The sequence below is a fragment of the Brachyistius frenatus genome, unplaced genomic scaffold (assembly GCF_029030835.1).
Source record: "Brachyistius frenatus isolate BFR_SWC_R1_liver_20210118 unplaced genomic scaffold, ASM2903083v1 Contig_18, whole genome shotgun sequence".
Lineage (NCBI taxonomy): Eukaryota > Metazoa > Chordata > Actinopteri > Embiotocidae > Brachyistius > Brachyistius frenatus.
Window position 1 is genome coordinate 4,078,324 of NW_027210617.1, and position 26,791 is coordinate 4,105,114.

The 26,791-nt window shown below is 44.1% G+C and overlaps 1 protein-coding gene across 4 annotated transcripts; it reads right to left on the reverse strand.

Moving 5' to 3' along the window:
* Positions 1 to 526: 526 nt before the first annotated feature.
* Positions 527 to 26,390, reverse strand: dot1l (DOT1-like histone H3K79 methyltransferase). 4 transcript variants are annotated; one of them, XM_069694973.1, is made up of 29 exons: positions 25,971 to 26,390; positions 19,945 to 19,988; positions 19,768 to 19,842; positions 19,448 to 19,511; positions 17,729 to 17,957; positions 17,327 to 17,421; positions 16,564 to 16,626; positions 16,402 to 16,457; positions 15,924 to 16,003; positions 15,348 to 15,416; positions 15,108 to 15,214; positions 14,480 to 14,521; positions 14,289 to 14,384; positions 13,620 to 13,839; positions 13,395 to 13,508; positions 13,171 to 13,262; positions 12,883 to 12,984; positions 11,255 to 11,392; positions 10,904 to 11,029; positions 10,186 to 10,625; positions 9,964 to 10,060; positions 9,348 to 9,497; positions 9,170 to 9,212; positions 8,367 to 8,992; positions 7,824 to 8,023; positions 7,495 to 7,568; positions 6,710 to 7,393; positions 5,176 to 5,996; positions 527 to 5,018 (listed from the first exon to the last, which is right to left on the reverse strand). In XM_069694973.1, exons 1-28 carry the CDS (start codon positions 26,049 to 26,051, stop codon positions 5,338 to 5,340), a joined length of 4,866 nt encoding a protein of 1,621 aa, XP_069551074.1. In that variant the 5' UTR covers positions 26,052 to 26,390; the 3' UTR covers positions 527 to 5,018; positions 5,176 to 5,337. The 4 variants fall into 4 exon arrangements, with proteins under 4 accessions (XP_069551074.1, XP_069551073.1, XP_069551075.1 ...); XM_069694972.1 differs by having other exon boundaries at positions 13,620 to 13,842; XM_069694974.1 differs by lacking the exon at positions 5,176 to 5,996 and having other exon boundaries at positions 13,620 to 13,842.
* Between the last annotated feature and the right edge of the window lie 401 nt (positions 26,391 to 26,791).

Below are 26,791 nucleotides of genomic sequence, written 5' to 3' on the forward strand. Positions count from 1 at the left end.
GAATCGTGTCTGTTTTTAATGCAATGCTGCCTGGGCCCAAAGATCAGGGCCATCCAATATTGTTTTTTGGCCTTGGCCCTTGTGTACAGAGATTTCTCCACATTCTCTGAATAGTTTAATGCTATTATGTACGCTAGATGATTAAAATCCCCAAATTCTTAGCATTTTAAAGTTGGGGAACAATATTCTGCCTCCCTGGGATACTGACCAGTTGCCAGTTAACACTAATAGTTGCGAGATGTTCGAACTGCCTTTTCCTTTAGCGTTACACAACTTTTCCAGTCTTTTTATTGACTCTGTCCAAGTTATATAAAGTTAAATATGACTTTCCACGATTTGCAAATCATTGCATTTTGTTTTTTTATCTACATTTTACACTTTGTCCTAACTTTTTGGGAAATGGGATTGTATCATTTCTTTCTTTCAAAATCGAAGTGATGATGTTTAAACCTCAGCATGATCTTCTTATTGCCAATTACGGAAAACGGAACCAAATCGGACATAAACTTTACTATACACAACAAAATGAATTCAACATTATATGAAACATTTTTATTAATTATCATAAAACGCAGAAAAAAAAAAAAACATTAATTCCATTTGTTTCATTATAACATCTTAGGATAAAAGCACCAACATCAAACAGTAACAATTTTTCCATGAAAAACCCAGGGCCTTTTGGAAAGTAGGTTTGCCATTATTGCACCTCAAACCTGCCCTGGCTTCATCAATCAGAGATCACTGTACACACACTGTAGGTCATGTCTGTCCTTAACAGTTAGTTTCCCCCCCACACACAGGTAATGTAAGGGGCCCCAACAAAGGACACTGACCCTCCCTCTTGGAGACACAAATCTAGACAGAGGCATTTGTGAGATGAGGAAGATGCTGAAAGTTGTAGCCATTTCACAGCTTCTCGAGATCAGACCGACTCACAAAGCTTGATTTCACTGAAGAGGCTGGATGTATGTGCCAGTAGGAAGGAATCTGAGGAGATCTGAAATATTTTTTAAACTTGAAATATGCTTACTGAGGGGTGGTCCTGGTCCTGAGTTGGGTTGGAGAGGGACTTCGTCATGCCACAGGATGGTAAGTAAATGTCGCATGCAGTAGTTGATACAAAATTGTTAACATTATTTCAAGCAATCTGGAAAGTTCCTGAGTTAAGACCTTTGGCAGGATTTAGAGTAAACAGCCTAGACTGCAAAGCTCTCAGATTTTCTACCAATAATGTACCAGGATGCAGGAGGCTGGAGAACTGCATAGAAGCTTTAAGTTCAAATCATGCTCGTAACCCCAAAGGACAAAATCCCTTTAACTGTTCACACATGGAACAACAAAACTGGTTGAAATCTGTAACAATTGCCATTTCCGCAAACTGCTCTTACTTGCACATACACCACACCATCTCCTCCGGATCAGAGAGCATTCCAAAGGTTAGACCGGACCGTCAGAAAAGCCACCAGGAGAGCTTGTGTTGAAGATTATCAAACCATAAAACCCTGCAGCACAACAGGAGAAGAGTAGTATTTATCTATAGCTGCAATTTCCTTGTTTTAAGTGAAGGAGAGCACCGTGTTGTCTGTCTGACTAGTAGTATTAAAAACTGATAAGAAGACAGTTAAAAGCATAACATGTAACTGCAATTGTATCAAACATCAAGAATAAGAAAATGAAAACAGCATCAACAATAATTACAAAATACCTCTCAGTGCTGGTAACAAATTGACTAGACTCTAAATACCTTCTAAAATGACTTGTTTCTTTTTTACTGGAACACTCGCAGGTGAGAAGCACACGTGTTTACAGAGGGAGTGCACAGGACAGGAGGTTTTTACAATAAAGCTTTGAATATTAGTCTAATCTTCCCTTAGATATGCACTGGCAAGTTGTTGGTGGTGGTGGTGGTGGGGGGGATAGCACGCGCACGAACTGAGCTGTGTAGCAGAGAAAAAGGAAGCTTGACTGCTCTCACTCAGACACAAAGACAAGTGTTTTACATCTCCTGCAATTACACAATACGCTCACATGACAAGGAACGGCCGGCCTCGAGACATCTAAAGACAGGCCGTGTGTGTGTGTGTGTGTGTGTGTGTGTGTGTGTGTGTGTGTGTGTGTGTGTGCGTGTGCAGATGCTGACACGTAGTTCTTGTATGCACCAGGAAAGACTCAAGTTTGTAAAATCGAAATCACCATGGTTTGGAAACAGAAGCACCGTATTTCCTGCAGGATCTTGGTTGGTTAAAAAAAAAAAAACAACCAAAAAAAACACAAAGACATGAAAACATCTGATAAAAGTCAGAACAGTTTGAGCGCTGGAATCTGGTCGTGTTCAAGCCACAGCACCTCTGTGTGAAAGACACACAGCTTCTGAGTTTCTAGATGTGTGTGTGCGTGTATATATATATATATATATATATATATATATATATATATATACATATTAAAAAAACAAAAAACAAAACAGGGATTCAGGTGCTGCTGCGCCGCCGTGTTGTTAGGCGCCATGTATTAAGGTCCTGTGGTGGCAATGCTTCGCTCTGCTCGGCTTCAAGCCTCCTGTTTAACAGGTTGAATTTAAGGGTCACAATGCCAGCACCAAAACACCCCCCTTTTCACTTATATATAGATTTACTCATATATCTATATCTATATATCTATATATAGACTGTATATAGATACATATTTTATATACCTTTCTGTTTATGATGGACATGTACATTGAAGAACAACGAAAACTTATGTACAAAAACAGTGTGTCTTGTTCACTAACGGATAAGCAGCTCACTTGTGACAGCAAAGCGGGCCGATGTATGTCTAAAACAGCTGCGTGGGAAACACCAGCGGAGGCTGTCACACCTGTTCACGCCGAGCCAGCTGCTGGAGAGCACTCTCATCGAAAGGTGGCGTCTAGAGTTGTACACGAGGCATTCAAAGATAATAGCATATTAAATATGAGAAAGGAAATGCCAAAAACTGGCATCGCAAATGTCCCTGTGTAGAGCACCAAGTATTCGACTTTTTTTTTTTTGATGTTTTCATTTGAGAATAAATAAGAGCACCATTGTTTTCAGACTGAGTCAAGTACACACACAATTGCATTGTACAATGTCAACACAATTTAGGATTTAAAAAAAAAAAAAAAAAAAAAGCCACAAAAACAAGGTAAATGGAAAGGCTGACAGCATAAATATAATAATCTAAATTATCCACAACTATACAGTGAGAATGAATCACATTCACAGTACAAACATTGTTTACAAAAAAAAAAAAAAAAAATTCCAAATTACACAATTAGAAAGCAAACGAAAAGGTGTGAAAAGAGTCCAGTAGTTTGTTGTGGTTATGATTCATTATGTTTCCCAGTGTGAGGATTTGCATGCATGACTGTGTATGTGTGTCTGTATTAAACGACTAAATGCAGTATAATTCCACATACACGTCCACATTTGCGTAAACCTGCATTTTCCTAACAGCAAAGATAAATAGGAAAAAAAAATTTAGCTGAAGAGTTTCAAAAATCCTGCTATAAGAATATTTCTGCTGCGACCCAAATAGTAGTGTGATTTACCAAACTGAAGAGAAAAATGTTCATAAATACAGACACTGGTTCAATCTTCTGTTGTTTTACTGTGATTTTTTTTTTTTTTTTACATCTGGATTCAGCTTCACTAAACGTTAACACTGTGGCCACAATTCTTTGGGGCTAACAATGTTTACACAGAGCACCATCTCATATATTTCATATAATCTGGGGTTATCTTTTTTTTTTTTTTTTTGTTAAATGAAAATATACTTGGCTCTGCTCATCATTACTGCCACCCCTGGAAATGTTGCTAATTCACCTTATTTTCAAAATGAAACAAAACATTTTCATGAGCTGGAAGATCCACTGATGTCCCTCCATGTTCTTCATCCTTTGGTCTATCGATTTAAAGAAGGTGCAATCTGCCTGATCACCGTCACAAAGTAAACTAACTTCCACTGATATGTTAAATATTAGAAAGATATACACTGAATGTCGCCGCACTTCAAGAGAACTCAATTGTTATTGCTCCAGTTAGTAGCAAAGCCAAGGAGCTATTGGCTTGTGAGCCAGGAGCGGCCAGAAACGAGCTGAATTAGATCAAATCTGATTTAACACTTGCCTTTGAATTCATGTCACATAACAGCAGCTCATCCAACTGTTGCGTTCTCTTAAATATAAGAATATAGCAAATCATAACAGGGGTGTCAAGTAACCAGTCAGGACTTGTACATCTTCTGCTACACAAGTAACTGCATCTCACTATCCAGTGTGAAGATAGACCACAAGTGTAAGATCCCCATGTTGTTTCATAGTCTGACATTTTGCAACAAAAACTTCATTTCATTTCAGGGAAGTAAACAGATAAGAAAGCATGCATGCAGAGAAGCAAAGCTGCATGACATCTGAGCAGAGTTCATTGAACTGTCACACACACACACACACACACACACTCACACACACACACACACTCTCACACACACTCTCTCTCACACACACACACACACACACACGCACACGCACACACACACGAAGTGAACCTTGGTAGGAAATGAATGACACCTGTTGAGATTGGGCTACAAAAAGGTGGACTGTGTGCTTCAGTCTGTTATTAAATGATTACATTTTTTTTTTTTTTGCTATAATTGTGACACACTGTGATAATGTAGAGCACCTTAAAGTTAAAGCAGATAGCACTGATTTCCAGATTGTAAAATCTTTAAACCAACATTTTAATACACCACACATAAACATGACCAGTGCCTATGAATTCTACTCAAGGTGACCATAGTGGTGGTTAGTGTATGAGGGTGTGTGTGCGTGTGCGTGCGTGTGTGTGTGTGTGTATCAAGGATCCCAATACAGAAGCCGGTCTTGGAGGCGGTTGGGTAGTGCAGACGGTTTGAAGCACCAGTGAATGAGGAGAGTGCCTTGGTCCACACCAGGACATTTGCATAGTTTATTTAAAGTTGAGGTAGTTTTCATCAATTACCTGAAACATTCAAAAGACAGAAAACGACACGATGAGTGATTCTTACAGATTAAACACAGCAAAAACCACATTACAAACCACAGCCTGACACTTTCAAAATCCAAACTTATCATCCAGCACAGTTTGAAACTTTACAACTGAAACCCGATCATCTTACCTTGTTCAATCAGAACAACAGCTTGTAGAAGTACAGGGAAAACAGGTATCCTGTCTCTCTCACTCCCTACCAGTCTCTCTTTCATTCTCCCCCTCTATCCACCCTCTGATTGCCATCCGCCCTTACCCTCTCCTCCTCCCCCCTTTCCCTCACACCCAAACCCTATCTAGGCCGGGAGCCGGGGAGCTGGGAGGTGGTGTAGGTACCATGCATGCCCTGAGTCCTCCACATGCCCCCGCCGCCACCTGAACTGCCGGCCGGTGGTGGAGGGGGCGGCCGGGGGGAGTAGTGCACTGCGAAGGGACGAGACGAGGAGGATGTCGACAGAGAGGAAGAGGGGAGCGAGGTAGAAGCAGCGGCAGCGGTGCAGACAGAAGCGGCAGAGGTGGGGGAGGTGATGGAGAGAGAGAGGGATGACTGTGCTCTCTGGTGGTGGAGAGAGGCGTGGGACAGACGCGAGGAGTGGAGGGCGTCCGATCGAGAGGACGGCGGGCCGTCGGCGTGTGCGGGGGCAGAGGAGGAGGAGGAGGAGGGGGCGCTGTGCAGGGGCGGTGGGGGGGGCAGGGAGAGCGTGGGAGGAGAGGGGCTGTGCAGGACCGACTGCGTGCGGCTGTGCTGGGCTTGCGACAGGGAGAGGGGGAGCGGTGAGGACGCGGAGGCGAGGCGCGTGGAGGGCGTTTGGGGGGCGGTGTGCTGCTGGGTTTGGGAGGTGGAGGAGGAAGAGGAGGAGAGACTGAGCAGAGAGCCGAGGCCTCCAGAGGTGGGCAGCGTTGCCCCAAACTGATGGGAGGACACTGAGGGGACCACGTGGTGAAATATACCTGCAAATCATATAGCAGAAATGGAGGGAGGGGGGGGGGGAGAGAGTGGAGACAGAGGAGGAGAGAAGACAATAGTAGCAAGTGGGGGAGGGGGAAGGGGGGGGGTCAAAGAGAGAAGCAAGGACTGAGCCGGGTTGTGCAATAGCGCCAAGCAGGTTTGAGACAAGCACACACAAAGCAAACAGAGTCAGTCCGCTGTAACCGTACGAAGACTAAACCAAATCAGTGCGGCCAATTTAAAATGGAAGGCAAATAACCATTCTTATCATAACAATTGATTTCTGGAAATAGTTTTGCTTACAAGTGAAATGACTCTGACATACAACTCTGACAGATACACCCAGGGAAAATGAGAAAAGCAACCACAGCACCTATATAAAATCAACTTCATGGTCAATCACACATTTCAAAGAAAGCTCTTTTCAGACTTTTCTAGTGTCTGTAAACGTACAATGTTCATTCAAATGTTACATTTTCCAGGGGTGTTTCCAACTGCATCACTCTAGCAGCCAGTGCATGTCAAAGCAAGGCAGCACGAAGAGCCGGTCAGTGAGACGGACAAGAGGATGGCAGCATTGGGCCTCCACTTACCTTGCTCATTCTCTCAAGGCCATTTGTTATCAAGACGACCCCAGAATAAGACTAAGACCTCACCTGTTCATTGATCCTCAGATCAAACTTGATTAGATTAGTGTATCATGAGTGACGCTCACCTCCAGCCGCTCCCCCTGCTAGGCCAGCGCTCGAGAAGCTCCCCAGAGCAGAGTGTCCGTTGACCAGCCGAGGGGTCCCACTCACCGTGGAACCGCCTGTCTGGGCCCCGAACAAGGACTGCAAGACTGAGGTCCCGCCGAGTGGGAACTGAGACCCCAGGTACTGTCCCACAGATGACCCTGTGGTTGAGGAAACTGCTACAGGACTGCCTCCCACCTTCCCACTCAAAATGCCCCCTCCACTGCTGGCAGCAGCAGAAATGAAGAGATTCTGACTGGCCAGGCTGCTGCTGGTCTTCAGCTCCCACTCACGGGAAGCCTTCTGCTTCTGGAGGGCCTGCCGTTGGTCTGAACCGCTGCCTCCTTGGGCACCACCGGCACCGCTGCCTCCATTGCGTGCCCCTGACTCCTGGCTGAGGAAAGGGTTGGGGGCCACGTAGCTGGATGACTCCCCGTCGCTCCCTTTCCTCCCCTGCGATTGTTTGTGGTCAGAGTCTGAGTCTGTGCCTCGGCTTGAGCCCCCCATGCCGAATGGAGAGCCCCCCTGCCTTTGGTCGGAGTTGGGCTGCTTGGGATCGGAAATGGGTGAAAAGGTAGATTTCCACTTGCTGTTAGAGGACACGGAGGATGAGGAGGAGGTTTCACTGCCTGTGCTGTTACCACTGCTGTTGCCAGATTTTCTGCCTGGTGGAGAAGAAGACAAATGTTGTCAGGTAACAGAAGAGCAAAAATGTTTTTCTGTTTTTGTTTTTTTGCTCTAACTCATTAAAATGTTCTTATCTTACCTCTTTCACTGTCACCTAGTCTACCAGGCCCATCTCTGCTCTCCAAGGATATAGTGGCTATTTTTCTTTCAATTCTAGAGTGACACAACAAAAAACAATCAAAACAAACACGGTAACAGAACACAGGTGACTCAATCTAAAACAATGGTGATACAATCAAAAGAAAAGATGTCACTTTTATTAAATCAAAACTGAATAGATTAAAGCAATAAAACACGTTGTATTTGGTCACATGGTTAGTGAACAACAACTTAAAAGACTTCAGATTAAAAAAAAAAGGGCTAATAGCTTGCAGCTGCAGTGGAGATGAGCAAAGTCATTTGCGTTACCGAGAACTGGAGCTGTCAGCGGGATATCCGGAGTCGTCATCATCAGAGCTGGGGGTGTTGGAGTATCGACCGGTGCCATTGAGCTCCAGGGGGCGCTCTCTCTTCAAAATGGGAGGCTGGTCCAGGTCGGGCCCACTGGGGCTTGATTGTTCCGGGGAGGAGATGGCAGAGATCTCCAGAGGCTGGTTGATGTTGTTCACCTGTTGGGGGCCAAAAGAGTCACCGTTCACACCACGATTACACTGGTCAATACAAATGTAGATTTGATGATCAGAAAGCAGTTTCACTGCAGCAGCAAAATCAAGGTGTAAATGGACCAAAGATGCACTGGTAACAGATAAACACCAGACCCACGCCCGGTAAGTTCTGATTACTCAAACACATGCATATGGCTTCTCACTTTTCTTCTAAGTTTCTGCTTATGCTGATTATTACTGATAGTCCAATAATTATAACGCAATACATGTGGTGGCACCTTGAGAATCAAGATAGTACCATAACGTTCCCCTCCGGTTCACATCTCTAATGCCTTTGGTGACTCACCATGGAGTTAATATTGAGTGGTGATCCTGAGGAGTGGTTGTTGGAGCTGAGTCCAGGGAATGACCTCCTCTTTGGGGATCCGCTGGCTGTGACGGCCGCTGCAGAGCTGCGTTTCCTTCTCCCCCGCTTGCGGCCCTCCTGAGAGCCAAGGCCGTGAGAGGAGTGCAGTGAAGACGTATGTGTGGGCGTGTGAGTGTGCTGTGTGCCGGGGGACTGGTGGTGGTGGTTTCCATGGTTACTGTGGTGTCCCTGCTTGGCCGAGTTGCCAGCGTGATGGTGGAGGCGCGATCCTCCGGCCACGCTGCCTCCGCTGCCTGACGAAGAGGAAGAGGAGGAGGAAGAGGAGGAAGAGGAGAAGAAGATTCTCCTCCGCAGTTCACTGTCCTGGGGCTCTGGGTCCGACTCCCCTCCCTGACGGTCTGGTCCATCTTCTGGAAGAATCCTCGGGGGTCCGTCGGCATACTGGAGCACCCCTCCAGTACTGAGTGGGGGGCTCTGGATGGAGCCTCCTCGACCCGTTGGTCCTGTCAAAAGAGTGTTGCTGTGTGGAGGAGGTGATGAAGAAGCACCATTGTGGTCCTCAGGGTGGGGACCTCCATTCATCAGCCCTGAACTGGATGAATACCCTAAACAGAGACCAAAAAGTCCACAGTCAAGGATGCTCAGAAAGCAGACGTGTGTCAAGTATTAATGCATATACGGGGCAGATTTTGCACATGAATGCATTATTGAATAAGCAGCAGCAGATCATGTTGTGGTCAATGTCACATGTGAGCAATACGTGAAGTGGTTGAGAGCTTTACCATTGGTCAGACCTGTCTGAGACACAGGACTTGGAGTACTTCTCTGAAATAGTGAATGCAGACAATAAATCACAATGTACCATAAATCTAATCTATGCATTTTACTGTGGATTTACAAATCAGAATTGAACATTTAGATTTCACATCTGGTACTGTACTGTAATATGAGCATACTCACCAGTCTCTCGGCCCGACTGGGCAGCACCACGCTGGCCAATGGGATGCTGACAGGTAATTTACTTGGGTGAACAGTGCTCAGAGGGATACTGATCGGGAGGCTCGTGATGCTGTTGTCACCCTGAACAGACGGACTCCTCTCCTTACCGCCCTGTACCAGAGAACAATAGGAACATTTCAATTCAATTTTAGTGATACAGCTGATGGAGCTTTGTACTTAAGGAAAAGGATTTCGATATGAGAAAATATAATCTCTCTGGCTAAACCCCGTCAGAAGTGTTTTTGATCAACTGGAAGCTTTCCAGAGTTATTAAACATCCTGATATGAAGGAATTACAATCAGATCTCAAATAGACATTTAATTAAGGGTAAAACATCCTTGAGCAGTGTAGTTGAAATGGGGTGTTTAAGCTACGCTGATGGTTGAGATGAAACGACAGTTGACGTCAGCTCAGAGAGATATATAGCAGAGACGTGGTTTAAATATAAATCAGGTTATAGAGATATTTCTAAAGCTACTGTACTTAATGATAGATCTGTTGTAAATGAAAAAGCCAAATACACCAAGGTAGGTAGAAAACTGGATGCCTACTGACGCAAAGAAGATAACAATGTACCCTCTCTGAGCCTTTCAGATTATTCTGAGCATCAGCTGCGTTGGGAGAGGGGCAGTTCTGTTTGGCTCCAAGTGGAGAGTGAATACCACTCGGTTCCCTAAAAAGGAGAAATAGGTAAATCTACCTTCATCTAGTAAGCTGTTTGATGGTTTAGGAAACAATTTTGCAGCCTTTAAATGAAAAAGGTATTGTAAGTATTGAAAGCTGTTATTAGTAACCCACCTGTGTGTGGTCATCCCTGCACCTCTCAAGTGAGCAGAGGCAGTGGGATCCTGGTTCAGGTGCCTCCGCAAGGCAATCTTGGCTGGGGAGAAGCGTGTGTAGTCAGGAAGTGCATAGGAGGCGCCTTGCTGCCTCTGTCGAGCATCGGGGATGGCAGGCACGATCTCGTGGTCGGGAGAGATGGGCAGGTAGCGAGAGAGAAGCTCACCCTTTGTGTTCGCCCGGTCAAAACAAGGTGAGCTGGTGCCATTGATAGAAAGCTCTGGGCTAACGCCATTGAGAGCTGGGGCAGACGACAGGCCGAGCTTAGCGGAGTCCATGTCTGTGGAAGAGCGCGACTCCAGGCCCTTTCTGTACGGGGAACCATCACAGGGGCTGGAGGATTTGAGCCGAAGCAGCTCCTGTTGCCTTTGACTTTTCTCCAGCTCCACAATGCTGATCTACAAACAAACACCAGGGGGAACCGTTACACAGGAAAACAGGCGGGCTTCACCAATGTCTAAGACAATAGTCAACCACTTTTCCTCACAACAACGCATTACTCATACTATTGGTGACCAGGGAATTCGTTTTTTTGATGTACCAGTGGGATGGCTGAAGGGGGTTTGGCAAGATCGAAGAAGCCAGAGAATATAGCAAGTACAGAGCAGCATGACAGAGGAGGGAGATTCAAGCACTTTGAAATGGATCCAACAGATTGAAGAGGTGAACTGTGTACCTGCAACTCCAAGCAGTGTCTCTGTTTTTCAGAAATCTGTCTGCGTAGCGCCTGCTTCTCCTTCAACAAACTCTCCAGACACAAAGAGCCCCAGTCGAGCTTCAGCTCCTCACATCTAGACTTCAGCTAGAAAACAAAATGCAAACACACTTGCTGTTATCTTTTCACTCTTCGTTGGAAAACAGGAGAACGCTTTGCTTGCGTCAAACAATTTAATAATGCCAGACTGTGGCTTCAACCACCTCAATGCAAAACCAGAGCAGCAGGAAGGTTAACAGGTGTGAACCTGTGGGGGATGATGCTGTAATAACAGGTTGGAGGTTGCAACATTAGCAGGCTCTGAAGTCTCACCAGTAGCAGGCTGTGGTCTCTCAGCAAGGCCATGTCTCGCTCTAACTGCTTCGTCTGCTCCCTCAGCTGACGATTGTGGGCTGATATCTCCTTCTGGGCCTGAAGGAGGTCCTCCACAGTCAGGGCTTTTACTCCAAGCTGTTCATCAAGCACAGGTATACACAGTGTTTTCCATCAACAACAAGCACATCATGCCTAAAGAGCAATTGACAAGGCGAATATAGTGTCTCTGCTGACCTCTAGTGGCTAAAGTTCTCACCCTGCTGCAGGGATGGAGAAGTGTATTCAGTGTTTGCTCACTGCAGTCTGATATTTGTCAGGTCTCATTGATAATACCCAGACCTGAAACTTTCAACCCGTTAAACAACAACACTGCAAGAAAACTTCAGAGGAACGCCCTCCCTCTTTCACCAGCAAGCCGTGTTTCATTGTTTTAAACCATGTTCTCTAATTGGGATATAAATGAAGTGAGATTCAAGCTATTCAGATATCCCATCAAACAGCTGAATATCGGCGCTAATTTCAAATACACATTCTGTACTTTGCAAAGCTAATCAAACATGGTTTCTATCGAGGAGATACAAGAGGCCAACGTGATTTGTTTGGATATTCATTAGTTTTGTGTGATTTTTTTTTTTTTTTTTGCAGTAAAATTGTAGAAACGGGCAAAAATCGAGTTCAAGGAATTTGTTTTGATTTTTTTTTTTTAAACTACTAACTAATAAAGAAACATTCATATGTAACCTCTTTCTATGATAATAAGCATACTGCACATCACTGAAATATCTGGAAATAACCACCTGCTGCAGGGACAGCGGAGCACTTTCTCCAATAGACTCCTCCAGCTCCGCTGTCACAAGGACAGATACAGGAGATCATTCCTGCCCACTGCAATAAGACTTTACAATAACTCACCTCTGGCAAAATCCATCACACAACAATAACACTGTTGTCTGTGTTTCTTGGTTGTTTGTATATAATATATATAGATATATATACTGTACTGTATATACTGTGCATTTTATATTTACTATTTTTTTTACTGCTATTTTATTGCTTTTTATTATTCTATTATTATCTTATTGCTTCCTGTATGCTGCTGTAGCGAAAAAAATTCCCCTTGGGGATTAATAAAGTAACTACCTACCTACCTACCTATCTACCTATTTCAGTTCTGATATTTTTTTTTTTTTCTGAATTTATGAACCCCAGGCTCAAAGTAAGCTGAATAAAACTCCTCTAATTTAACAAACACTGTATGATTAGTCTGATACAGGAAGGGCAACGATTAGAAGCCCAATTCTCTTGATAAGACCACATTTCGCATAAACCCCGTTACTTCTGGTTGTGCTATTTTTGTTGACTGTAAATGAGGATTTTTGTTTTTTGTTTGTTTGTTTGTTTTACCAAAAAAACACAATAGCAAAACCCAGTTTTGCTGGGAAAGGCTCACTTATGATACCTTCAAGCAGAGCTTCTGTTAGTGACCTCATTGTGGAGATTAATTGGATTTCCATTAATTGTTTCAATCACAAGATTGTTATTTCCTGGAGGGACTGGATTATGTACAAAAAAGTAACAATGTCGACTGTGTCTTTGAAGCTGTGATGTCAAAGCAGTAAGTATACCTCATCCAGTTTGGTCTGAAAGAGACCTTTGATCTTGTCCTTGTGAGACTGACACACTGAATGGAGCTGCTCCGCCTGCCCCGACAGATCCCTGTGTTTTTGCTAGAGACAGAATAGAAAACAGGAAAACAAGAAATAATGGGTAAAAAAATATTAAAAAAAAAAAAGAATTACTGACATCTAGGTGAATAACGAGCAGGATGAAGGTTCTTTTTCTAGGCTGCTTAAATGTGCCTAAAACTATGCACATTGAATTGTAGCTGCTTCTGTAACGATACAACCAATTACCTTCTCCTCCTCTAAAAGTTGTTGCAGGTTGGAGCGGTACTGAGGAGTCTTCATGTGAGCCATAAACTGGAGGTATTGAACTTTGATGTTATCTGTAACAGGTTGGGTTGGGGACAAAGGAAGAGCAAGAGAGTGAAACGGAGCTCATACTGTACGTCTGTACAATTTGACAACAACTTTGAGCATGACAAAGAAAACAATAATCGGTGTCTTCATCGGCTCACCGAGTAGTTGTTGCAGAGCAGGAGGAGTTGGGCTCAGCAGCATCTGACTGGGGGGATAGTGCTGGACCTTAGGAGGTAGCTGGTAGAAGGGAGTCTGAGTTGGCCGGTATGCATCTGTACAAACCAAAATATTTTCATTAAACTACCATTCAGGAGAAGAACATGGATAGCACGGATGGCATGTTTTGTGTGTGTGTGCGTGTGTGTGTGTGTTGGCCCTCTGACCCTGAGGCGGTGCTGCAGAAAGGGTCTTGGCGTGCAGCAAATCCAATGCGCTCTGATTCTTCTTGTTTTTCTTCTCAGCTGTTGGGGTGGCTTTCTTGGGTCGACCACGTTTCTTATTGTTCAGCTTGCGACCTTTGGACAAGAGTCGTGTTTTCCTGGGTTTGGCAGAGGGCTTGACCACATTCACCAAACTAAGACGCTCCTCCTCACCACAGGAGTCCTGCTGTAACACACGTCAAGAAACGAGCACGGATAAATTCATCCAGTCAACAGAGATCTCTTCATGCTATATGGACTGGAGTGGATAAGACAGGAAAGACAAACTGTTCGGGGACAAATGCACTTAAAGCGGATTTATAACTACTCTTGGTCATAGGGTTCAATTTCATGTGATTCGATTAAACTAAATTCAATTGAATGGGGCTACATTGGTGAAAAAAAACCTGTCTCGTTCTCCAAGGAGTATTTTTCATTTTGGGAGGTTTAAAAATGTTTCAAAAATGTTTTAAATCGGAAATTTTGCAGTTTTAGCTGTTTAAGTAAATGTTCCTTATTTCATCGAAACTTTAACATTGTTGGAGAAAAGTGCATCTTCTACAGCTTCCTATGCTATCTTCCTTATAGGAGTTACTTCCCACATACAGTCTTATAAATTCATCCATGTCGTACCTTGTTTTGTTCTTTAGGTTTCGTGGGCGTGGTGCTATTACTTTTACTGTCCTTTGTATCCTTCTGCTGACGTCGCCTAGCGGCCTCTTGCTCCTCCTGGTGTAAGAAGAACAAATCTAATTCTCTGACACAGAAAATACAGTAAATACAGTGACACTATCAAAACAGTGAGAAAGAAGACTGGATCTTACCCTGAGTTTAGGATTTTTGAGACTAGCAAAATAATTTTCAAGCTGAAAGATGAGATAAAGAGAATTAGGATATCAGTTAAGTCTTTCCATTCAAATCAAGGTCAAATGATAATGCTGTTTAAAACAGCTTTAGAAATATGTTTATTCCACAATTCACAAATGTCAATGATATTTAATAAAATCCTGCACACATTGTGCCCTCTTCAACAACTGCTCCTTATGTATCATTAAATAATAACGAGTAGTAGGGAAGGCCCAGCAACAGGTGGCAACAAGAAACACATCATCACGAACCAGCCAGCCTGCTGGCTTTTTCACCAGGATTCCCACTGATAATCAGTGATTACTTTAACCAATTACTTTAATGACACGCTATCAAGATTATCTGATGGGCCTGTGTTAACCTGTGAAAGCCTCTGTGTCCTCAGATGACTCCCAGGACTGACTCCTCATTAAGATGACACCAGCTGTTATTATTTGTCTCATAATGCATAATTGGTTTGTACTGCTTCAGTAGCCATTTAGTGTTGTACTGTGTTGTTAACATCTCTAATTTGCAGTGTCTGCAGTCCTACTCCTCTCCTCGATGGTCATAGCAACGGAGACAAAGAAAAGCTTCAGTGCTTACTATGGTGCGGTCTATGGTATGCAGGTAGTAGGAGACCGGCTTTCCAGTCCAGGACACGGAGCCCCTCAGTGGAGAAAGCTCCACCACACGCATTATTGTGCCAATATCTGCATGATGGAGAGAAAAATATGTCAGATAAAAACAAACAAAGAAGCCTTAGATGTAAAAAAAAAAAAAAAAAAAAAAAAAAAAAATTATTATAAAAAAGAAAATAGCTTTTTCAATCATTTTGGTGCTTACCACTCAAGTTTCGACTGTTGATTCTAAAATTTAATGGTGCAAAAGGTTTGGAGGACACAATTTTCCCACCTGGAGAGAAAAAAAACACAGACAGACAGAATACTTATGTTTGTTTTTCTTAATAATGAATCATGCTGCACAATGACCACACACAATAGCTGCTATACCTCACTACATAAAGCAAACATTGTAGTAAACAATTTTTTGGATCTCAATGAAATTTTTCAATAAAGACCTGCTGAAATCTATGACACAATAAAGCGCATAAAAAGTGATGGGCTCTGAATACTTTCTGAATCCACTGTACGTCTAAGTGGCTTTTGAATTTGAAAATTTAAGATGGTGCCGTCACAGAGTTAATGATGTGCCTAAAATATTGTTAGATCTTGGCCAAGATTGACAAATATAACAATTAAAAAAAGAATAATACAAAAGAATTTACACCAAAAGAATGCATCATTACAACTGAAGTTTTATTATTGTAATTTCAACTGTGAAATTCTTTTTTTATTCTTCATGCGTGTACTTTTGAACTTGCATAAATGTCTATTCAGTGTATTGAATCAGTATACTAACCTTCTTTCATGTTAGCAAAGCGCTCCTTCAGCTGGTGGTCTACCTCTGGACCGAAGGCAAAATTATTCACAAAAATAATACTGGAAAACAGAAAAAGAAAGAAACATTTTAGAAATGCAGTTCACAGTCAAACATGATTGCCAAGCGAGTATTAAGTTTTGGAGAATATCACAGAGAAATGTAATATTTGAAGAACGTGCAAGTTTTCATGATCAGAAAACATATTCATATGCATCATATACAAAGGAACAAAATATTAGAAACACACCATTTCTCAAAGAAGACAGATTGAATAAAAAATAAAAAAGTTTCCCCAGCAGTAGCATTTACGACAGGACTAAACTTTTGGGTTGGATTCGACTTTACAGTTGAAAAGAGGTTTGGATTTCTGGTCCGTCAGTTTATAAACGATCTTAATTGCAATAAATAGAAATTGGGTCTTCCAGACTGTCAATTTCGAGCAGGTTTAGTCCACCACCTTGTGTTGGCGATTCTTTCTTTCCATTCCTCAGACAGAAAATCTCCTCTCTCCAGCTGAAAAATGTTTATAGTTATGGTACAAATCATTAATTCCCGTGGACTGCATTTAAAAAGACAAAACGTTTTACTCACAGCAAATGTCACAAACAAGTCAACTTACTGTGTACTCCCCATGTTTCTTCCCATACCATTTCATCCACTTTTTGAACTCTTTATCCATGGTCTGAAAGTGGGAATTTTTAAATAATGTTAATCAATAAATAAACACTATCAATAAAGGGTGTGTGTGTGTGTGTGTGTGTGTGTGTGTGTTCCAGATGCAGTTACAGAACGGAGGGTTTAGAAAGTTAACAATTCTGGAAATTGTATTCAGTGTTTCTGGCACCACTATGACTGAAACTGTGTCGTTTAAATGATCAATCTTAATCTTAACCAACACTGAGCTTTTGGATTTGCAGTTGTTCAGGATAACCGAAGTCAGGCTTTTTGCAATCTGGAGTAGCAATCCGTGTTTTCACAGGAGGCGTTCAGGTGCAGAGCGGAGTTGTAGATCAACTGCGTTTTCGAGGCGTTCAATGCTCCACATACTCTTTATTTATGCATGTAAAAGGCAGGAAAATGGGCTTGTAGCATGAAAATGCACTTTGGGTCTCATTTAAGGGCTGGGATGATTTCTATGCAGACACAGTGTTAGTCTGAATGTGTGATACGCTTAGTAGTTTGAATGCTGATCAGCCACAAAGCTGCACTTTTCGCGAGACTATTTATTCGCCTGTCTACGGTGACGATCACCAGTGTGGTGACACCGTCATTTCCCCACAAGGATTGAGGAAGCAGTAATTCTTGACATGGTGTTGCATCTTGCTTTTCTTTGTCCCCTTTTTGGAGTAGCTGTCTGCTCCTGTGAGATATGATGTACTTACCTCTGCATAGGTAGCTGGAATGTCTGCTTTCTCTACACCGTAGTAGTGTTTACAGTTGGTTGCAGCAGCAACCTGCAGCACCACCTGCCCAACTCCTGCACATAATAAACAATCAGTTTGTGTCGTACACCATGCTGATAAACAAAGGCTGTCAATCTGGACATTTACATCCTGACCAACTCCTTTACACATCTTTTATATCTTTCAAAACATTTGTATTTTTTTTTTTTTTTAAACCATTATTTGTTTAACCATTCGCACTACACTATTAGAGCACTGCTATGCTGCAAACAATGCATTTTAATGTTCAGAGCCACTTGGCTTTGTGTAGTAGAAATCTTGTTAAAACTGGTAGTGAAGTTATGATTTCTGAAAACCTGAACAAAATAACAGCAAACGAACCACTGCCAAGGTCAACGAAGGTGTCCTCTTCCATCATCTCCATCTCGTCAATGATCTGAGCCACCAGGTCGAAAGAGGTCTCCCCATACACCTCAGGGGAGAAGGGCTCGTAGTTGTTCAGCTTCTCTGGGTCAGTCACTGAGTGGTTGTACACCTGCTGCAGGATGTGTCTCAGCAGCCCATTGGAAGGACGTTTGTTTAGCTTCATGGGCTGGGTGGTCCCCTTCCACTGTGAGAATAGTATATGTATATTCATTATGGGTGAGAATCACCAGAGGCCCAACGATATGATATTACCTATGATTTTTTTTTAAGTTGTGATATATTATAATTCCGATTTGAAACGTTCTTTCGTATGCCGAGTATTGCAATAACTTATATTGACATGTTACCTTTTTTTTTTTTTTTATACCGTATTTTTCAGACTATAAGGCGCACTTAAAATCCTTAAATTTTCTCAAAAATTGACAGTGCGCCTTATAATCCAGCGCGCCTTATGTATGGTCACTTGTTGTGCTTATTGATCGATTTTATGTGGTACAATGCGCTCAAAAATCTGTCGAAATGTGTAAGTACGACTTTGGTAAGCAACGAAGCCGCTCCGCTCAATGGATATTCGGAGCATTACGGTACGCTGTGTCACCACCTGATCGGCCCCGTAACAGGAATGTAATGTCTAAACTAAAAGTGCATTCATGTAAGGCAGCCCGCGCCCGGAGTATGCGTTAGCTACAATAAACCAATCAGAGAACAGTATTTAGTACGCTTACCCCCTCCACTTTTTACACGTAATACTTACTGTGCTTCAACATTATATTACAGTACATTTGTGTGTATGTAAAAGGACTCCAAAAATGGCACCTGTTAAGAGGCATGCTTACGAAGCGGGTTTCAAACTCTAAGCAATTAGCTACGCAGCAGAGCATGGGAATAGAGCAGCCGCGAAAGAATTCAACATCAACTGAGTTGAATAAAGTTTGATTTACCAGACTGTGTTGTTTTGCTTAATGCGCCTTATAATCCGGTGCGGCTTATGTGTGAACATAGACACGTTAATTCACAGTGCGCCTTATAATCCGGTGCGCCTTATAGTCCGAAAAATACGGTAGCTGTAAATGATGCGCCCAAAAGAAAACGTGTTTTATCTATTTAAAATAAACATTTTAGTCTGTTCATTTCACTTTATTAATTGTTACTGTAGCAGAATGAGATAACGAAGCAGACAGACACTGTCATTACAGCTCCGTCATAAACATTGCATGCACCGGAAAAAAACTTATAATATGTCAATACTTGGCCGAATACATCGACACAATAATGCCAAACAAAATATTGCGTTACTTTGCTGTATTGACTGAAACTAAAATATTTCAAGCAAAGGCATAAAGGTATTTGTCAGTGTGAAGATTGTACTATTAAATGGCACAAACAGCATCAGCCCAACCACAAATTAATGTAAAAGACGCAACAAACAAAATCCTTGAATTGACACAAATATTGACCGGACTGGAGAACAATAGGTGTGATAACTTGATTAATAACAAAAGCCCAGAATAAATACTATAGATACGTATACTGGAAATGAGTCATGATTCATGGCACAGATTCAAAGCAACACTGACAAATAGAAACAGTATTTGTAACTAAATGTCGGTGACTCGTGTTTTCACGCTCACTTCACCTACTGAACACTGAAAAGCTTCACGCATATAAACTCACCAGCTGGTGAATGCTGTCAATGGCCCTGTTGTACTTGTCACAAAGTCTCTGCATACTCTCAAAGCTGGAAGGAAGAGAAGACACAAGATTTTGAGCATCACTTTAAGAAAAACAAATTGAAATTCTTTTGACTTTACAAGAACAATTTTTGGTTGAACTGAGCGTGCGCCACTCAGGAAAGAAGCAGCCAATCAGAGGAGAGAGTCATTAATATCAGCGAGCCTTGAAGACACATAACAGCGTGTTGTTTGTAGAGCTGGAAACCCCCCCCCCCCTCCCTTCAAGAGAAATCAATGAATGTGACACCAGCCAAGACTCACCTCTTGGTGTCATAGTCAATGAGTACGTAGTTTTCCATTGCAAGTTTGAGGTCTGGGATTTCCTCACACACCCACCTAGAAGAAACACAACCACACAATCATCACTAAATCAGACACTTGACACAGCAATGTGAATGTGGGAGTATAAATGAGACAAAGGGAGCAAACATCACTTACCGGATGGTCTCGATGATTTCATGAGCAGCATCATGGTGTTTATCCTTTAAAGAGAGGGAGGGACAACTTATTATGAAACAGCAAGTATAAAAACATGAAAGAACATTACAGTATTCATGCTGGTGTGATCTTTTCCTGGGCTGTTTTTTAGACTACAATGGTTTAAGCGATCGGTAAATGTTAAAATACGGAGAAAAAAACAAAAACAACCTACAAGCCAGGGGCGCGATAAAGAAAGAATACCCACGGTTGTTTTTTGTTTTTGTTTTTAGTAAACAGAAAATCATTTCAGTTTACAATTAAACTTCTGAACTTTAAAATAACAATACTGGTGCTGAAGCTGAAATCTGCTCCTGTCATGGCAAACAAGAAATGTCCAAAATATGGATAAATCAATATGATAACAAAGGATATCAAATACTGAGCCAAAATATTTGAGTAACTATTTCCTGACAGACAATTATTGTTTATGTGCATGAAGCAACTCATGTCGAGTAGGGTTGTAACAAAAGGTTTATGTTAATTCCCAAAAAAATTGGCACAGTGACCGAAATTACAGCTTTGTGCCACTACAGTGCAATGACCAGTACATTTATTTTTTTTCTAATTCATCCTCTAATTGGAGTAACATCTAACAGACTTAACAGCCACTTCGGACACAACTGTGAGCACCAGTGTGACTGAATACTGCTGATTATTCAGAATCACACTCTGAATGAAGCAAACACTTAACCTTGGCACTTATCAGTCACACACAGGGCTCATATAAACCTGAATTATTTATAAAAATGACTTCCTTCTTATGTTTCAGCGCAGGTTTCCCCAAGACCGGAGACCATTATCAATAACAGCTCCATATACGCAGGACAGGGCTTGAAACTTGTGCGCAAAAAAGTTGAGATATAAAATCAAATTTGCGGGAGCAATGAATGAATGGTAATACCGGTAAAATTTCACATTTAAAACAACAACAACAACAACATATATCTAGAATGTGATCAACAGATAACAGTGCTGATCTGAGCACTGTTATACTGCGTTTGTGCTTGTAAGACAGACAGGTCCACCAATTTCAAGAGCTTTGTTAAATCAATCTCCTTCACAACATGTCAAGCAGAACACACCCACCCACACACACACACACACACACACACACACACACACACACACACACACACACACACACACACACACACACACACACACACACACACACACACAGAGAGAGAGAGAGAGAGAGAGAGAGAGAGAGAGAGAGAGAGAGAGAGAGAGAGTGCAAGGCTGAAATGTCAAATCTGCATCAGATGGTAGATTTTGCTGAGTCTGGCTTGCATGTCCCTGATAAGAAGCCTCGGTAGACTGTTTTTTGTTTGTTTTTATAATACATTAACAAGTGAAATATATAATCAAAACTATAACTTATAATTAATCTTTACAGAATGAGAATGGACCATTGGTAGATTTCTAATCAAATCAAATAACACACTGAATATTTAGTTTTCATAAAGTCTTTGGTACAAAACTGGATCAGTGAACACGTGCTGTGCTGCCAGGGCCGCAGGAGACGCTGCTGCCATGCACACCGTACCCTCTCAAACACACCCTTCACCTCTCCAACGCCTATATGCTTGAATTTTAACTATGGCGTTTATTGTTTTGTAGGTATTGACTGTGCAGTTTCAGCAGCCGTGTACATGTCAAATACCGAGCCGTCCCAATGACTCAACTCAGCTGGTCGACACACTGGCGGTTTGCAGCAAACCCCATCCCCGTGTCTCGGCCATTTTGGGAATTGTCCTGTTTGTCGCATTGACAGCTGCCAGCTTTTATAATAAAAAGGGACAACACCGATGTACACGTCTTTTGAAAGATGGCATTAATCTGAAGGCAAACCTGCCTACTTGAAGGTTTGATTTAAAGTTGAATTTAAATTCAATCAGAAGTAACTGTGACCTCCCTTCGGGAAATCTGTTCATTTAATTCCAGCTGTGTCTACACAGCAAGCATTTCAGAAGCATTTTCAGTCGTCCGTCTGTCTGACGGGTCTGACAGGCACCCATTTGAATCAATCCAGCTGTCTACAGAGGGCGCATGGTACCTCGACATTTCAGTTACGCTATACTCGCAAATGCAGCCCGAAGCATGATCGCTCATGTGTCTCTACCAACTGATGGTGTATTTGGCTGCCTCAAATCAGGGGTGTGTGTGTGTGTGTGAGTGGTGGAGGGGTGTGAGGTGACCTGCACCCCCTGTGGTGTTAACACCCAGGGAGCACCGGAGCGGCCGCTCTGTGGCTCAAACCGGTGTCTTCTGTGCGGACGAGGTGTCAACGTCATCAGACCTTCGAATCCTGTCTCAGAAAGTCAATTTGAGTTCATCTGGTCCAGAGTGCTTCGATTGTCCCGAACAAAACGTGGTGGAATGAGCTGAATTACATTTGTCCCGTGCAGCGACTGTGTAGTTAAGTGTGCTGAGCAGCTCTGTGGGAGGAGCCGGGCTCAAGTTTCACCGAGAGCGCAGCCAGCCTGAGCCTGTTGCCTGAGCTGACCCACTGACCCACTTTCTGTCTCCCGCTCCAGCACATTGCCAATGAGAGCCTCTGGTGGAGAGAAGGAAAAGAGGGGAAGTAAAAAAAATAAAAAAAATTTTTTTAAATGGACATAAAAAGAATTAAGGAGAAGGTAAAAGACAAGAGCAAAGAAAGTGAGAGAGAGAAAAACTAAACATTGGGGAGAGTGAGGGGGACGGGGAGAGAGAGAGAGAGACACAGAGAGAGAGAGAGAGAGAGAGAGGAGGGGAAGCCTGCGATTTGTCAGCTGTTTGAAGCCTGGCACAGAAACCGAAGCCAACAGCTCTCAGCCCGGGAGCTCCCGGCTTCCCGCGCAATACTGCCCGCCACTACTACGCAAACTTCCGCCAGAGCTAAAGCGCGCACGCGCACTTACTCAAATGTGTAAAGTCACACAGGAAACCTCCAACTGTTTCCGTCAAGACCGGCCGCACCGGCGACGCCTGCGCGTCGCCCGCGGAGCAGCACGAGTCACATCTTTCTGAGCACGCGTGAAACGCGACGCGCGTCAGACGCCGCCGAGGCTCCGCGAACGCAGCGGAGGGAGGGTCCGCCTGCTCGCACAGAGACGGCACGCGGCAACACCGGCGGCGGGCGGGGAGACGGGGCTAATAATAAACGCGGTCTGAAAGCGGAGTCGGGCAAAAAACAAACAAAAAAAAAGAACAGAGGACCCTCCTCTCCCCGAACCGAGGGGTCCGATTGACGCGCGTACAGCTCCTCCTCTCTTGCGTCGCGATCCCTCCTCGCGTCGCCGCGGCAAATTGCCGGGCGTCGGGGTTTTTACGACTCGCGCCGTGGCGCACCTCGGCAGCCCACGGGGGGACGAGTGACCGACGCGGGCTCCCGCGCGTGCAACATCGCCGATTCTGTAACCTGGCACCGGTGTCTTAAACACCGCAGCTTGCGGTTTTCTGTCCGAAGATTTGCACGCAGCGTCCCGATTATTACAAACGTCGCGCCCTCCGTCCGAAGGAGCGCCGCGGGTGAAACGTTGACAACCCCGAGTATGAACTTGAGTTCATACACAAGTCAGCTTGCCTGTCTTGGCTTCAACACAGAAACGCTGCGCATTTCAAAATTAAAATGACTTCCGAAATATCCACGACGGCAAGACGGCTACTTTTTTTTTTTTAATTTGCGATTTTTTTTTTAATTTTTAGCGCTGAACCGACGACCGACCGCGCGAGCAAGTCGCCCCGAGACGTCGCGAGAGTTTAAGTTCGCGAGCGAGCGCGAAACCAAACACGCTCGGGCGGTGCTCAAACGACAGTTTGTCTTTTAAATGCCGGGTGGAGCTGGGCTGGCGTCCCCCCCCGCCCAGAACCAGATGGACAAAGAGCCGCGCCACGCTGGAGGTGCGCTTCATGTGGAAAGCGTTTACCGACGCACAGATGTGGGAATCCAGTGAGAAACACCGGTGGGGGGGAGGAGAGGGGGGAGGGACAAAACAAACAAAAAAAAACTACGACGAAACCGATCGATAAAACGGTAGAAAGCGTATATTTTCTTTGATGGGCTCGGCTGTGACTGCACACCTTACGCCGCGACAGCCGTGTTGAGTGTGTCGGAGCGCAGACGGCGGCTCTCTGTTCGTGCTCTGTGGGCGAGTGAAGCAATCTGAACGCTCGGTGGGAGCGAATAATGAATCTACATGTGTGGTCAGTTGGTTTCCAGCACGCAGCTCCATACGGGGTAAAAACTGATCATTAAACGTGACAGGGGGAGGAAAAAAAACAAAAAACAAATATATATATCTATATATATACTTGAGCGTAGATACTGACACGCGTATTTTGAATTCTATTAATAGAACATCGCCGCACAGGAGCGGCCTCTTGCATCTCCCTCCAGGCAGCGTTGACCAGATGGACAACAGAGAACGGGGAGAACAGAAAGGAAGTCTTTCCCCTTTGAAGGCGGGAGGACAGCGCCGCGTGAAGTAGCTCCCCGTATTGCAGAACTCCACATGCATCAGCTGTTTCTATTTCAACACGCGACAGCCAGTCCCGGTATAAATAGCCGTCGCGCGGGTCAGCAATATATTTAAACTCCTGACGTGCGCGTTCGCTTGTTTTTCTTTTATCTCGACAGACCGTCGCACAAACGGGGCAAGGCGGTGAATCCTGGAAGGGAGGAGGCTGCGAGCGTTATCAGGCTCCGGGCGTCAAGGGGGGGTCGGCCCCGTCGGCCAAAGCAGAGAGGAGCAGCTCACTGCATCAACTAGTAGCTCGTGACTCAGTGACCTGAAACTCCTTCAAAAGGTTGCGTATTGTGATTTTTGTGACGATCGGACTGAAATTGTGAAAACCCAAAGAACTCGACCGGGTTACCGGTGTGGGTTGGAGAGGAGAGAGGTACAAGAAAGACCCTGCTTCTGAGAAATTTGGTCATCACGATTACTCTAAACGGAGAAAACAAAGTTTAAACTAACTTTACACACCACTGAAAAGACCACGCACGCGCGCGCACGCGCACACACACAAACACTCACACTCTCACACACACACACACACACACACACAGTTGCAACCGCTTCCCTTTCCGTTTCTATTTAATGAGCCGACTTGCAATCAGCCACCGACGTGCTTTGACAGCTTCACGGAAATACAAGTAGGAGAAAAAAGAAGTGTATTTCCAGGCGTGACTGTGACGAGAGATGACAGATCAGGGATCTTCCTCTGAACGTCCGGGGCTCAAATACCCGAAGCACAACTCGGCTGCTCTCCGCGCATAAGGAAGTCGGGAGGAAACAAAAACACGGAGGAATAATAATAATAATTAAAAAAAAAAAGAAGAAAAAAAAAAGAGACCGTATCAAGAAACGCAGACTCTCACAAGAGTTCATACACAAACACGCAGCCCGATGGAGGCGGCGTGGATCTCACACGGGTGGGATCCGAGACAACCGAGGAGGAGAGATTTCACGTACAAGCGTGTTGTCAAAACCTCTCGTGTGTTTCTGCGGGATGTCGTGAAATAACAACACACCTGGAGGGGTCACGGGTTAAATCAGGGAGGGAGAGACTTGACATTAATGGTGGATGTTAAATCGCTCCAATTTCAAAACAACGTTGTTGTTTTGTTTGTTTTTTTAAACCGGGAGTCCGTGTTAAGTTTTTAAACATAAGAAACGCGGAACAAATGTGGGTTTTTTTTTTTAATGTTTTTTTTTTTCTCCCCCCCCGTCCTCTGGTAAATACTTATGGCAGCACATGGAAAAAAAAAAAAAAAAAAAAAACCCAGAATCGAAACATCTGGTCGGTCGTCGCCGGTCTGTCGGTCCGTCTCCATCCCGACCAGAGCGACCTGAATCCCCGGACGAGCGCGGAGCCATGGCTCCTTCTGCTAGCCCGACGTTAGCGCGGAGCTAGCGGAGCTAACAAAGACAACACACACGCAAAACTACAAAACGCGTAAACCGCTGAGCTTTTTTTGTTTGAGGTCGAACACTTACGTAGACCGGTAATGGCCACGGATAGCCGGCGGGTTCCGCTCCGACCGGCGATTTGAGCTTGAGCTCCAGCTTTTCCCCCATCCTGCACTCGGGACGGCGGCTCGGCTGGCGGTAGATAGCTAGCTTCGCTGGTGACTGCTCTCTGTTAGCCAGCTGGTCGGTTAGCGAGCGAGTTACAACGTGAACATTTTTTTTTTTTTTTTTTTTTTTTAAGACCAAAAAAAAAAAAAATCCTCGAAACGCGTAAAGTAAAAAAAAAAAAAAGACGTCGACGCTCCTCGCGTGGTGAACACACGCGCGGCGCGACCGAGTGTACGCGCGCGTCTGACTTGGTTTTATATTTTGAATAAAATGCCTTTTTTTATGTCCACTGGCAATAACACCTCGTCCGTATCGCCGCCATCTTGCCCGGCATGAATAAATATGGCGGGGGGAGGGGGGGGGAGGGGGGAGACGCCGGCGACGGAGAGGGAGGGAGGGAGGGAGGGGGGAGGAGGGAGGACGCAAGACGTCACCGAGGGGACGGCGAGCACTGCGGTGATAAGATGCCGCGTACCGACCTCCCCCCACCCCGCCCCCGCGGACACCTCCGCCTTTTACCTCCGCTACGCCTTAAACTTTGCCCGCGCGTAACGAAACGCCGCACCTCCACCTCCACCTCCACCTTTAACACTTTGACAGATCGCTCGGGCGCGTTGTTGTGCGTAAAAGTCGCGTTTTTTTTTTGGTGCGCTTTGCTGCACACGCGCGTACACGTCTTAACCCGACGTTTACCGGCGCGGAGCGAAAGCTAATTCCGTTTCCACTTTTATTCATTCAGC